The following is a 15,038-nucleotide window of genomic DNA, read 5'->3' on the forward strand; positions in this document are numbered from 1 at the left end:
CTCTGTATGTTGTGTGGTATTGTTCTAGCAATGAAGGTCAGTCAGTCAGTGTTAATCAGAACTGTTGAAATAGCTGTATATTTCTCATTGCTTTTCTTGATTATTTGGCCTTAAGTCAAAGTGGAGACTCTTCAAACAGAGCTGTGTAACAGACAATAGCTAAACTTTAATCAGTTAACTCTTTCAGATTTGTAAAGCAGCTCTGTAAACCTTGATTACTTGCCCTCTTTCAGCATTACAATTTCAAAGTCATCACATGGGGGAGTCTAAATTTAATCTGCCTGTCATGCATTACCCCCTCTTTCATTTTAGTCTTTTTAAAGAATGTCTCCTTTCTTTTTCACTGTTTAAATTCCTTGTTAACAAAGAGATTCTTGTACTGTTTTTAAGTCACGTTTTTTAAAGCTGTTTCTTGTCTATCTTATGTAAAAGATATTGGCAGTCTCTGGAGTTCTACATTGGTGAAGAAAACAGCAAGCATGACTTCCAATTTTCTGCTACACTGTTCACTTTACTTTACTTTATCCTCCAACTACTCACACCCCACCACTCTGGGGTTGGGACTATAATCTCTGTTTGTACAACTCCTAGTATAATGGGAGCCTAATACATTATTGCAGTACCTATTACTATTGTAATATTATTACTAATAACAGTAATGTAGTTTCTTCTTTGAGGGTATGTTAAATTAGATTTAATCATATAGTTTAAATATAATCCTATAGGTAGTGGTTATGATGCTGTTTGTGTCCCTGAGTGATAGACACTTATGGGAGGTTTGAAATATCTAGGATGGAATTTTTGAAAGTGCTTACACTGGTTTAACTCTGCTCCCATCTGAAGACTTTTGAAAATCCTGCTCATAGAGCTTAATGTGCCACTGACATCCTCTGCATAAGAAGTGACCTAGGGGTTAACATTAATAAAGGATGTTTGTTTTAAACAACTCGGACAGGTAAGTGGGTGATACCGACAAGTTTGATGAAAGGAGATGAAGGAGATGCTGCAACTTTAAAAAAAAAAAAAAAAAAAAAAATTCCAGCTTTTGGGATGTGTTTTCCATGTTCTGTGAAAAGAATAAAATGTATTTTCCTTTCATTATACACTTTTCCTCTCCCGCTCAAGTTGATGGAATTCAGTGTTTACCTAGCCCTTCACTTAAAGTAATTTTAGTTTTCATGTTGCTTAAAGTTGGCTTAAAGGACTTTATGATACTATTTGCAAGATATGTTTGTAAAACTAATCAGAACATTTGAGACTTTTACTGTCTCTCAAATTCTAAAAATCTCAATAGTCACTTCTTTAAACTCTTCGCCCCCTCCCCGCCACCCACGACAAGCTAAAAGCAGCCTAGCTTTGAGATTTCCATCTTCTGTTTTCACCTTCTATATAGGAATCAAGTTTCAGTGTGTCAGGATACTGCAATATATTAATCCTTAAATAATCTGTATCATTTAAACAGCAACAAAAATAAACACTGCTTGGCTTTTGGAGTGATTAAAAGGATGTAATTTGCCTCTAAGAATATTTCTAAACAACTTGATCACTGAGCCTCTTCTATAAATAGGGGGACTTACTTTCTGGGAATATGTCACCTTATTTGGAAACAATACATGTTGGAAATGATATACGCTGTAGCTGTGTGCAATAGAGCATGGCATGGGTATCCAAAAAGGAGAGTATAAAGAGTATTTAATAATGGGAAATAACCAACATAAAAACAATTAAAACCCTAAATTATTTAGCATGAATCATTTGACATTATTTATATGATGAGGAATAGATTTAGGGCTCATAGATTAAAGATATTTTATAGATCCTCCCTACATATATGTGTATAAATTCTCTACCTGCTGTGTCTAACTTTTGTATGCAGCCAGAGAGCTGTTCATTGGCTTGGTGTATACATTAACAACATAATTACTACTAACATCATGAATTATAAATATCAAAACATTTTGTTTTTGATCAGCACTGAGATCAGTCAGCACTGATGCTGATGACTTAAATAGTGAAATATTAACTTGAATTTGTAGTTTCTGGTTATCTCACTATTTTCTAAGGAAGAAAACTGGAAAGATCACATCAGTAGTCATGATTTCTTTTTTTCCTATTCCACAGACTAGAGATTTAGTTTAGCTTAGACTGTTATAAATTTAGTTTGGCTACATGTTTTGTATGTGTAGTTTATGTTCATTAAATAGTTTTGGTATATTAATGTGAAAACATTACAATATATAGCATTCTGTTTAAAGCATAATTTTATATTAAATCTTAAAATGCGAGAGATTAGTTCTACTGGAGAATACCTTTAATGTAAAAATAACTACTAAAGTTTAGGTGCTCTTTAGTCATCTGTAAACCTACTTACTCCTCTAGTTTTTTTTAAAGTCCATTCTCAAAAAATATGGGGGAATTAACATTAAACAGTGCAACCAGAAATAACTGCTTTTATCTTCAACAAATAAAACAAAACAAAACAGAAAACGACTTTGTTGCCCTGCTAAAAGGGATTTTTAATTGGATTAAGTACAGCTCAACATCAGCAGAGATTTAATATTCATGTGATGGCCTAAAGGCGAATGTAGTTTCTATATACAAATCTTTGCAAACCCCACATAATGAAGAGTCCTTTGAGTGCAACTGTTGACTTCTGGCAGAGTAGAAGTTGTGTATGAAATGCATGGCCTCTCAGTTTTTTTCAGTTTAAACCTTCCCCTGGCCTCTTTAGTACTATAGAATGAATTTTCAAGGAATCTTGCTCTTATTACCTAAAGTCGGAGTATAGTAAAGGCTGTTTTTCTCTCCGTTCTTTCATGCAGGTTAGTACACAGAATATGAAGATGGGTGGGCTGCCTCGTACCACTCCACCTACCCAGAAACCGCCCAGCCCACCAATGTCAGGAAAAGGAACGATTGGGTGAGTACAATTACTGTAGACTTAATATTTTCGAAGAGAGTAGATGGGGAAGAGATATTCCTAAACAGCTGAGCACCTAAATTTCTACCATGGCAAAAATTTTAAACATCTTCCTTATTCTTGCTTCTTGTCCACCATCTAAAGATGGGCTGTGAGGCTTGGAGAAGTTGTACCACCATCCTTTTTATTGACCACATCTTAAATTGTAGGTGATGTGTTGCTCACTGTAGATGATGAAGGTCATTAGAAATTTTATTCAGGAAGCCTTCCTTTGATTTCTTTTGGCTTGTATTATCTGTGGTGGATAGAATTAGTGGTGTGTTTTAGTGGTGGAGCTATGAACCTGAATTCTACATTTTCTTCATCTGATAGTCCTTATGAATTGTGTCGTGAGGAACAGCAGCCCTTCTAGTTATTGCATTGATGTAGTGTATGTTCGTGTTAGAATTCTCTGAAATGCTTCTGGTTCCATGCGCAGGGCCAATTAGGCAGAACTGCAGGGTCTGAATGTGTGGATGAGATGAGGGTATAGGAAGGAGGGGTTTAGATTTATTCGGAACTGGGGAAACTTTTGGGAAAGGGGAGCCTACACAGGAAGGATGGGTTCCACCTAAACCAAAATGGAACCAGATTGTTGGTGCTTAAAATTAAAAAGGTCGTAAAGCAGTTTTTAAACTAAGGTCTGGGGGAAAGCCGACAGGTACAGAGGAGCACGTGGTTCGGACATCCCTTAGGGGAGGATCTATAAATGGAGATTCCCGATGTCCTAATAAGAAAGAGAGGATGGAAGATGAAATACAGGTAGGCTCTGATGAGAAACAGTCAAATGAAAAAAAGTCCCATTCAATTATATCATGTGATGGCAGGCAGCTAAAAAGTGACAGGTTTTTAAAGTGCTTATATACCAGTGCTAGAAGTCTAAATAATAAGATGGGTGAACTAGAGTGCCTCATATTAAATGCGGATATTGATATAATAGGCATCACAGAAACTTGGTGTAATGAGGATAGTCAATGGGAAGCAGTAATAACAGGCTACAAAATATATTGGAAGGACAGAACAGGTTGTGCTGGTGGGGCAGTGATGCTACATGTGAAAGAAAGTGTAGAATCTAATAAAGTAAAAATCTTAAATTAACCAAACTGTACCATAGAATCTCTATGGATAAGTCCATGCTTAAATAATTCCATGCTTAAATAATAAGAATATAGCAGTAGGGATATATTACAGACCACCTGACCAGGGTGGTGATAGTGACTGTGAAATGCTCAGGGAGATTAGAGAGGCTATTAAAATAAAAAAACTCAATAAGAATGGGGGATTTAAACTATCCCCATATTGACTGGGTACATATCACCTTAGGTAGGGATGCAGAGATTAAGTTTCTTTACACCTTAAATGACTGCTTCTTGGAGCAGTTAGTCCTGGAACCCACAAGAGGAGAGGCAATTCTTGGTTTAGTCCTAAATGGAGCACAGGTTCAGGTCGCAAGAGGTGAGTATAGCTGGATCGCTTGGTAATAGTGACCATAATATTTAACATCCCTGTGGCGGGGAAAACACCACAGTGACCCAACAGAAAGGGGAACTACACAAAAATTAGGAGGTTAGTTAAACAGAAATTAAAGGGTACAGTGCCAAAGGTAAAATCCCTGCAAACTGCATGGAAACTTTTTAAAGACACCATAATAGAGGCTCAGCTTAAATGTATACCCCAATTAAAAAACATAGAGAACAAAAAAAGAGCCACCGTGACTAAACAACAAAGTAAAAAAAGCAGTGAGAGGCAAAAAGGTATCCTTTAAAAAGTGGAAGTTAAATCCTAACGATGAAAATAGAAAGGAGCATATACTCTGGGAAATGAAATGTAAAATATAATTAGGAAGGCTAAAAAAGAATTTGAAGAACAGCTAGCCAAAGACTCAAAAAGTAGTACCAATTTTTTTTAAGTACATCTGAAGCAGGAAGCCTGCTAAACAACCAGTGGGGCCACTGAATGATCGATGTGCTAACAGAGCACTCAAGGACGATAAGGCCATTGTGGAGAAACTAAATGAATTCTTTGCATTGGTCTTCATGGTGGAGGATGTGAGGGAGATTCCCAAACCTGAGCCATTCTTTTTTCGGTGACAAATCTGAGGAACTGTCCCAGACTGAGGTGTCATTAGAGGAGGTTTGGAACAAATTGATAAACTAAACAGTATAAGTCACCAGGACGAGATGGTATTCACCCAACATTTCTGAAAGATTACTAACTGTCATCTGTAAACTATCATTTAAATCAGTTTCTGTACCAAATGACTGGAGGATAGCTAATGTGATGCAAGTTTTTAAAAAGGGCTCCAGAGGAGACCCTGGCAATTACAGGCCTGTAAACCTGACTTCAGTACAGGGCAAACTGGCTGAAACTATAGGAAAGAACAAAATTGTCAGACACATAGATGAACATAATTTGTTGGGGAATAGTCAACATGTTTTCTGTAAAGGGAAATCATGCCTTATCAATCTACTAGAATTCTTTGAGGGGGTCAGCAGGCATGTGGAAAAAGTGGATCCAGTGGATATAGTGTATTTAGATTTTCAAAAAGCCTTTGACAAGGTCCCTCACCAAAGGCTCTTAAGCAAAGTAAGCAGTCATGGGCTAAGAAGGAAGGTTCTCTCCTGGATTGGTAACTTGTTAAAAGATAGGAAATAAAGGGTAGGAATAAATGGAGAGAGCTAAATAGTGGTGTCCCCCAGGGGTCTGTACTGGGGCCACTCCTATTTAACGTATTCATAACTGATCTGGAAAAATGGGTAAACAGTGAGGTGGCAAAATTTGTAGATGACACAAAACTACTCAAGATAGTTAAGTCCCAGGCAGACTGCGAAAAGCTACAAAAGGATTTCTCAAAACTGGGTGACTGGGCAACAAAACGGCAGATGAAATTCAGTGTTGATAAATGCAAAGTAATGCACATTGGAAAACATAATCCCAACTATACATATAAAATGATGGGGTCTAAATTAGCTGTTACCACTCAAGAAAGAGATCTTGGAGTCATTGTGGATAGTTCTCGGAAAACATCCACTCAATGTGCAGCAGCAGTCAAAAAAGTGAACAGAATGTTGGGTATCATTAAGAAAGGGATCGATAATAAGACAGAAAATATCATATTTCCTATGTATAAATTCACAGTACGCCCACATTGAATACTGCGTGCAGATGTGGTTGCCCTATCTCAAAAAAGATATATTGGACTTGGAAAATGTTCAGAAAAGGGCAACAAAAATGATTAGGGGTATGGAACAGCTTCGTTATGAAGAGATTTTAATAAGATTGGGACCTTTTTCAGCTTGGAAAAGAGACGATTAAGGGGGGATATGATTGAGGTCTATAAAATCATGACTAGTGTGAAGAAAGTAAATAAGTGTTATTTACTCCTTCTCATAACACAAGAACTAGGGGCCACCAAATGAAATTAATAGACATCAGATTGAAAACAGAAGGAAATACTTTTTCACACAACACACAGTCAACCTGTGGAACTTCTTGCCAGAGGATGTTGTGAAGGCCAAGACTCTAACAGGGTTCAAAAAAGAACTAGATAAATTAATGGGTGATAGGTCCATCAATGGCTATAAGCCAGGATGGGCAGAGATGGTGTCCGTACCCTCTGTTTGCCAGAAGCTGAAAATGGGCAACGGGGGATGGATCATTTGATGATTACCTGTTCTGTTCATTCTCTCTGGGGCTCCTGGCATTGGCCCCTGTCGGAAGACAGGATACTGGGCTAGATGGACCTTTGGTCTGACCCAGTATGGCCGTTCTTATGTTCATGTAATGGCTGATCCTGAAACAGAGTTTATTGTGTTAAATTCAAAATAAGATATTTACATGAATGCAAACTACTCTGATCTAGTAGTGGAAAGGCAAACTGACTCCTCAACTGCTCGATTCAGATCAATAAAATATGCAAAACTTCCTGCATAGGAAAAGGGTTTGGGTAATGGAGAGCATAAATCCCATCCTCCACTCCCTGGTCATAAATTGAACATTGCAGACGTGTGGAAAAACAATTTTTTTGAGTCCCTTAGATTTTGCGACACATAACTATAATTTTACACTGGTAAAAGATCTGTGGCTGCGCTATATTCTGACTAAATTTGCTTCTGTACATATTGCTTTTTTTGTCCAGGCGTCACTCTCCCTATCGCACACTGGAGCCTGTGCGTCCTCCAGTGGTACCAAATGACTATGTACCTAGCCCAACACGTAATATGGCTCCCTCGCAACAGAGCCCTGTTAGAACAGCTTCTGTGAATCAGAGGAATCGCACATACAGGTATTCAGTCTACTCCTGCACAGAATGTGGTTGGCCTAATACAGTAATCTATACAAGATGCACTGCTGTGATTAAAATCAAACCCAGATCCTACTAATAACCTCACTAATACACTACTGACTGAGAAACCCGTTGACTCATGGACACAGTTAAAACAATAATATTCCATCTTAAAATTTACTTCACTTTTCCCCCACAATTACACTTTAATTTTGTAAGGTACAGTACTTCATAATTTACTAGTAAAATTGTGTAGTAGAAACAGTCATAGTAATATGGAACTTGGCAACATCACGCTATTTAATCTTTACAAAGATTTGGGGAGATTATTTTGTGTGTGCGAATTATGAGGTATGCTTATTGGAGGACTAAAAATTGCTCGTGCTTCATAATCAATGTTTTTTGAAAAATAAAAGACCTTGAGACTTTAGGATGAACAGTGCTAACCAGTTCTGTAAAAATGAAGTAATCACAACTTATAAATGAGTAAACCACTAGCTTTGAACCCAGAGAGATGGACCACAGTTACGATGTATAACAGAAGATACTGTTTCACTGACCACTAGAAGACTTCGTCAGTCCTAGGAATTGTCAGAGGTATAAGATGCCACCTGAGAGCTAAAAGTGTCTCTTAAAATGTTAAATTCTTCTTCAAAAACATTTAAGTAGGCTAACAAATAAGCGTCATACCATATCCATTCTAAACACGAGAAAACTTGATTTTACTGACTTCAGCAAATGTTGATAGATTTAACCTTTCTACTCCCAACAATACTTAATGTGGAAGCATATATAATAGAATCTTGCAAATCCACATGCTTTATATAATCTGTACAAAAATGGGCTGTCTCTCTCCACTCAAAGATTTAATAGTATTGCAGTGGTGTCATGTTAGTTAGCTTTTCAAAATGCCATATATACTTGTTAGATTACTAGTGCCAAACGAATGATCATTCTTTATCAAACCTAAATGCTTTTGTGAAAAATGATTTTTGTTATATCAGCTTCAGTTGTTTGTTTCTGCCAGTTATTAGTGTGAAGTAGCAAGTTTCTATTGTTGGGTTTTTATGTATTTTCTCCATGGACCAGATTATTAATGTTTTGGTGGCTTTGGTTTCTTTAGCAGCAGTGGGAGTAGTGGAGGGAGCCACCCAAGTAGTCGGAGCAGCAGTCGAGAGAACAGTGGAAGTGGAAGTGTGGGTGTACCTATTGCTGTCCCCACTCCATCTCCTCCTAGCGTGTATCCAGGTAAATAGGAATCTCACCTTCCTCTCTTTCTGTCCAAGTTCTAATGTTTGAGTTTATTTACTGTTGTGTTTGCAAGACTCTGAATTTCCAAGAGAATTTTTCAAGGCTACTTTTCCAGAACCATACAAACTTTAACATTGTTTTGGTGCTAATAATTAAAATGTGGGTACCTTGATATCCCCTGAGTGTGGAAATGTTTGGTTATGCTGATATTTGCCTGTTTGCCTTTTATGTCTATTGGTTAATCAAAACTGTTGATTCATTTAAACCAGCTGAGACAGGAGCTCTTTGTCTAGACGTGACTAGATAGGACACAGCACTGTTCCAAGAAAACAGTGTCTCTAGCTCCTTTTAGCCAGATAAATGGTCTTTCATTTGCTTTCTGTTCGTGTAGGCATCTAGAAGTTTATTAGAAGCTTAGATTTATTTTTTTAAAAAAGGCAAGGACACAGTAAAGTAAATCTTCAGTATACTCATGAAAGCAGAGCAGATTGTCATGGAAAAGGCAGTCTGTCAAACATAAACACTTGGTTCACAGAAATTACTATTTGTACTCTCTTTTCTTTTTCTCATACAGTGTTGAGGATTTTCTGCGTGCTTCTTTCCTTAGTCTTCTCAGTGAAATGAAGGAAAACCATTATTTTAGCATAAATTGTGTTCTGAAGAGTTATTTTTCTGTGCCAAACATTGCTATGGGAAACTGATGGCTTCCCTCTGCTATATGTTTAATTTTGTACAAAAGCTACAAAGTTGTGTGCTACAGATTGGAGAGTAACTATCAAAGGGGGAAAGCAGTTTTTCTTAAAGTAATGACTTTCATTGAGATGTTCAGAGGTTGGTTTCTACATCTGTAATTGATAGCAGACTTTCTTGACCCAGGTGCCCTTATTTGCTGCATATACTGGAATGCTCCTGTAACATAAGCGTCATTTTTTTCTCATCCCCTCTTTTTGTGCTAGAACATTTAACGTTTACTGAATATCTAACACTGAATTGTCAGAAGGCTTTTCTAATCCTTGCTAACCTGATCTCCTTATTAACTTTACCTCTTCCTCCTCTTTTCACATAGCCCCTGCTGGCTCAGCTGGCACTTCTCCCCTTCCTGCTACCTCTGCACCTGCTCCTTCCCCCCTTGCTCCTGCTACTGCCCCCTCCGCTGCCCCAGATGCTGCTGCTGCAGGAGCTCAGCCTCTTGCTGATGGCTTCACTTCTCCAACTCCCCCTGCTGTTTCTTCCACTCCCTCAGCAGGTGAGTCTTTGCTCCATTGCATAGACAGGTGAATCAAGATGTGAACACAGTCTGAGGCTTTTCAGAGATCCTTGGGAGTCGTCAATCTTTGTTTTTTTCTGGTTTATTTTTGTTGGATATGAGTTTTGTCGGAAAACACCTGTTCTTCCAGGAGATTCGGAGTATTAGTCCTGTAAACAACCACTATGTTGTATGTTTGTGGCAGTGTGGATAATGTGAGCTCTCAGAGAAGCGTGTGTAGGATAAAGGCAGAAATTCTTTTGACATCAAGCAGTTGTTTTTCTTCAAATATTGGATTCAAAATGGTGCCTCTAATGAAGTGTGTGATGTGTATGGTTTTCTGTGACCTGATTCCCGTGATTAGGGCCCTACTAAATTCACGGCCATGAAAAACGTGTCATGGACTGTGAAATCTGGTCTCCCCCCTGTGAAATCTGGTCTTTTGTGTGCTTTTACCCTATAACTAACCAGATTTCATGGGGAAGACCAGCGTTTCTCAAATTGAGGGTCCTGACCCAAGAGGGCGTTGCAACAGGGTCTCAAGGTTATTTTAGGGGTCACAGTATTGCCACCCTTACTTCTGCGCTGCCTTCAGAGCTGGGTGGCCGCAGAGTGGGAGCTGTTGGCTGGGCACCCAGCTCTGAAGGCCGCGCCCCGCCAGCAGCAGCGCAGAAGTAAGGGTGGTAATACCGTACCAGGCCATCCTTACTTCTGTGCTGCTGCTGGCTGCGGCTCTGCTTTCAGAGCTGGGAACCCGGTTAGCAGCTGCGGCTCTCCAGCAGCAGTGCAGAAGTGAGGGTAGCAGTACTGCAACCCCCACTACAATAACCTTGCAAACCCCTCTCCACCCTCCCCCACAACTCCTTTTTGGGTCAGGATCCCTACAATTACAACACCATGAAAATTTTGTTTTAAATAGCTGAAATCATGAAATTTATGGTTTTTAAAATCCTATGACCATGAAATTGACCAAAATGGATCATGAGTTTGGTAGGGCCCTAACCATGAGGTGTATTGGGCCAACATCTTTCCTTTCCATTAGTTGTTGCAAAAGAGACATACATTTTTGATTCACTACTAGGGAAATGGAAGTTTTAATACCCAAATTGAGTCGTTTTCTGCCAAAAGACTTTGTTCAATAGGTGATATATACTGCGTGTACTCAAGCTTGCTTTCTTAACGTTTATAAAGCCTCTCTGCATTTTTATTTAATTGCTGAAGTTGCAACATGTTGTTTACTAAATATAATGTAAGACTAGTATGTATTGTCTTTAGTTGATTGATTTGGATGTAGTATTGTTATGTAAAGATCTGTTTTATATATCAAAAATGGCTTACATGTATTTGAAGTAACTGATTGTAATGGGTTCTGCCTCTGATCACAACGCTGTATTAGTTTAGATGTTTCATAACTTTGGTCTACATTCAGGCTTATTTAGAAATTTTGTAACATGCGAGAAAATATTCTTTAAGTAGTGTTTAGTTAAAGGGTTAAATTAAACATGTATCATTATTTCCTAATCTCATATATAAGAATTCTTATAACAACTGTAGAGGCACCTGAGCTGTGATGAATCTCAGTGGCAACAAATCGTCATAATATCTGAAGTATTTGTGCAGTTAGAAGATAAGATTGATCAGCCCGAAGTTGGATTGATTTTCAGTTTTGATGCACTGGTTTATGAAAATGTTACAGGTCTCTAGGTCTTAAACTGCACTACTTGTGGATTTTTGATAAAACAATCAGAATTAAATAAAGTGAAAAACTCAAGTCCTTTAATAAAAATTCAGATCATCTGATTTTTAAAAAATAATTTACTATCTTCCCTTTGTTAAGAAATAAAGTAAGAGGTGCCCACTTTCTCCTTATATTAGCCTAGTGTTCAGATGACTTCCCTGAAATAGGATGCATGAGGATAATAGTTTTGTTTTGAGAGTGAAGAAAGTCACTGTTTTTACCCTTCTAGGGAAAAAAAGGCCAATAGAAAAGCCACTAATTTTATTAAACAAAACCTGTTCTATGTGATTGACTTTGAGCATATTTATTCCTTAAATACAAAAAGTACACTGTTATAAATTCTGTAAGTAAAACAAGAATCCAGTAATTCTCAGTCTACTTTACATCTTTTGTATTTTCCCGTGGATACAGATAACAGAGTTAGTGTTGAAAAAGTAACATGTTATGATATTTTTGCCAATCCAGATATGCTAAAAAAAAAACAAACCCCACCATGGCTGATGTCAAGCTGGCCAGACAGGAATGCAGATTCTTAATGGATAAAATTCAGGCCTCCTGTCTTCCATTGACTTTACCTACTAGCACAGAGGTGGGCAAACTACGGTCCGCGGGCCACTTACGGCCCACGGGACTGTCCTGCCCAGCCCCTGAGCTACTGGCCAGGGAGGCTACCCCCAACCCTCCCTGCTGTTCCTCCTCCCCCGCAGCCTCAGTGTGTTGTGCCACCGGCGCTCTGGCCCGCCGCTTCTGCCGGGGAGTGTGGCAGCGGGGCTGTGAGCTCCTGCTGCTCTGAGCGGTGTGGTAAGTGCGCGGGGAGAGGTTGGATAAGGGGCAGGGTGTCCCGGGGGACAATCAGGGGACAGGGAGCAGGGGACGGTTGGATGGGGTGGAGGTTGGGGGGCGGGAGCGGTCAGGGGACGGGGAGCAGGGGGGTTGGATGGCGGTGGGGTGTGGGGGTTTGGATAGGGGTTGGGGCATTCAGGGGACAGGGAGCAGGGGGGTTGGATATGGGGTGTGGTCCCAGGGGGCATTCAGGGGTGGTGGTGTGGATAGGGGTCGTGGCAGTCAGAGGACAGGGAGCAGGGGGGCAGTTGGATAGGTGTGGGAGTCGTGGGGGGCCTGTCAGGGGGTGGTTGGATGGGGCAGAGAATGGGGGGGGCGGTCAGGGGATGGGGAGCAGGAGGGTTGGAAAGGGGGTGGAGTCCCAGGGGCGGTTAGGGCCGGGAGTGTGGATAGGGATCGGGGCAGTCAGGGGACAGGGAGCAGGAGGGTTGTATAGGGGGTGGGGTCTCAGGGGGCGGGGGTGTGGATAGAGGTCAGGGCAGTCATGGAGCAGAGGGTGTTGGATATGGGGTGGGGTCCTGGAGGATGGTTAGGGGCAGGGATCCCAGGAGGGGGCTGTCAGGGGGACAAGGAACAAGGGGGGTTGGATAGGTCAGGGGTTCTGAGGAGGGCAGTCGGGGGGTGGGAAGTGGGAGGGGGTGGATAGGGGGCAGGGGCCAGGCTGTTTGGGGAGGCACAGCCTTCCCTACCCAGCCCTCCATACAGTTTCACAACCCGATGTGAAAGGTTTGCCCACCCCTGCACTAGCAGCATCCCTCTGCACCAACCAGTGACTCCGCCCATTCTCCTCCTCCCCTAGGCTTCTGGATAGTTCTGTAACCTCCTTACTGTTTCCTAATAGGCATAACGAGAACCTTTGTGATCTCATCACTTCCCTGAGCTTAAAGCTTTCATTCTCAGTCTGAAATTTCCCCCCAACGTTTGTAATACATAAAAAAAAGCTTTAAGCAAAGGCTTCATCAGTCAAAGTGACAGATTGGAAAAAAAGGGAGAATGTCAGTGAGGAGGACAGAAATTCACTGGGTTGAGGTTTTTGGCGGGGGGTGAGGGTGGGGCAGGGACCCTGAAGGTTTTTACAACCATGAGTTTCACCTGTAATGTTGTGGAGGAGGAACCATGTAAACTGAAAACTGTCTAGTTTACCTTTGTGTCAATAGCGTGCTTCAGAGCTTTAATTAGATGTAAATACATGGTAGCTTAACATCGTGGTTTATGACTGGTTCAAGTATGATGACAATGAGATTCAAGTCAAATTACTAGTCTTCTAGTTGTGACTTCTGGGGTGTAGTTTAAGGCAAGCACACATTATTTACTAAATGTCTGAATCAGTTTGATATAAAAATTGTGTGTTGCAGTGTTAACATTGGCTGGAATAAAGCGGAGGTATTGAAGGGATTGAGTCAATTAAAATTTTTCTAATACATTGGAACACTGTGCTGGATTCCCTTTCCTCTTCCCGAGCTGTTTGTTCTTTTCCATTCTCCAGAAATGATCCTCCACACATTTCCTGAGAGCTGTGGCTGTGGCCTTTAGTCATAGAATATAACACATTTGTGATCCCTAGAGATGACTTCCAATTGAATTAGCGGGTACCTTGTGAGTGATTTGAACACTTGGCTAGCTAACAATGAAATGAAGCATCTCTACCTGATTTGTGAATGAAACTCTAGTTCAATTTGAAAAAGACCTTCATTCCTGAATTTACATTTATTTTGAAGCATGATATAATATTACTAACTGGAAACAGTGTCCTCCAGTTCTAACATTTTAAAGCTAAAAGTTCCTCATTTTTGTATTTGCTTTTGCTGGTGGTGCTAAGTATAGCAGTTGAGTAAGAGTTATTTTTCCTTGTGTCAGTATTATCTGACACTCAGAGTTCAGCTGATCTGGCAACTGAACAAAATGCTCTTAAGATGCAGACTTACTGTTCCCTCCCCCCCCCCCAAATTCAGTCCTTGGAGTAAGTCTTGAATATAGGCATAAAAAAGCCAGACTTTAATCTTCTCTCTGCTAATGCCTCTTTCTTTCTAACCCAGGTCACCCAGTTCAGTTCTACAGCATGAACAGACCTGCCTCCCGGCACACCCCCCCAACAATAGGGGGCTCTTTACCATACAGGCGCCCTCCTTCCATCACTTCACAAACGAGCCTTCAGAACCAGATGAATGGAGGGCCTTTTTATAGCCAGAACCCAGGTAAGAGGGTTACTTCAGTATATCCAATCCAAAACACCAACGTGTTCATAACTTCAGAGTTGTGAAGTCTCTTTGATACTGCACTGTTTCCACAGTAGATTTTGTGTGCTGCTTTAGGTGATTTCTAATACAGTATTGGTAGCCCTGGTAAGGCTATTGTCCACATATAAGGTGTTCAGTTCCCATTAATGCAAACAGCCTAGAATAGTTTATTTTTAATTGAAGCGAGTATAAAATAAGTGTCTGACTCGACAAAACAGTGTGGGGAGGCACTACACACAATCCCCTTTACACGGTTCATCCGGTGGATCTCATTCTTGGTCTGCAGGACCCCTGTTGTTCCAATCCTGGTTGAGGATTGAGTGTTTGCTCTTCCATGAACTATTCGAATCCTGGTTCCCAATTACTTCAGCCTGGAGACTTGTATGTTTCTCTCCTGAATAATGGTCAGTCTAGGAGGCAGGGCCTTCCTCTTGGAGTGTGTTTTATCAGGCATCTAGGGTCAGGATGCCATTGGTGCT

General features: G+C 40.3%; 1 protein-coding gene across 17 annotated transcripts in view; it reads left to right on the forward strand.

The window, feature by feature from the left end:
• The window catches only part of ABI2 (abl interactor 2), a 108,687-nt gene that overhangs the window by 69,129 nt on the left and 24,520 nt on the right, over positions 1-15,038 (forward strand). For 3 of the 17 annotated variants that reach the window (XM_037912407.2, XM_037912409.2, XM_043524892.1), the window contains 5 exons: positions 2,823-2,920; positions 7,098-7,244; positions 8,368-8,492; positions 9,562-9,741; positions 14,359-14,517. In XM_037912407.2, coding sequence (XP_037768335.1) covers positions 2,823-2,920; positions 7,098-7,244; positions 8,368-8,492; positions 9,562-9,741; positions 14,359-14,517 — 709 coding nt within the window. The remainder of the gene's footprint in view (positions 1-2,822; positions 2,921-7,097; positions 7,245-8,367; positions 8,493-9,561; positions 9,742-14,358; positions 14,518-15,038) is intronic. The other 14 variants (XM_037912417.2, XM_037912415.2, XM_037912413.2 and 11 more) reach the window with 9 other exon arrangements.

Source organism: Chelonia mydas, chromosome 11, assembly GCF_015237465.2.
Source record: "Chelonia mydas isolate rCheMyd1 chromosome 11, rCheMyd1.pri.v2, whole genome shotgun sequence".
Taxonomy (NCBI): domain Eukaryota; kingdom Metazoa; phylum Chordata; order Testudines; family Cheloniidae; genus Chelonia; species Chelonia mydas.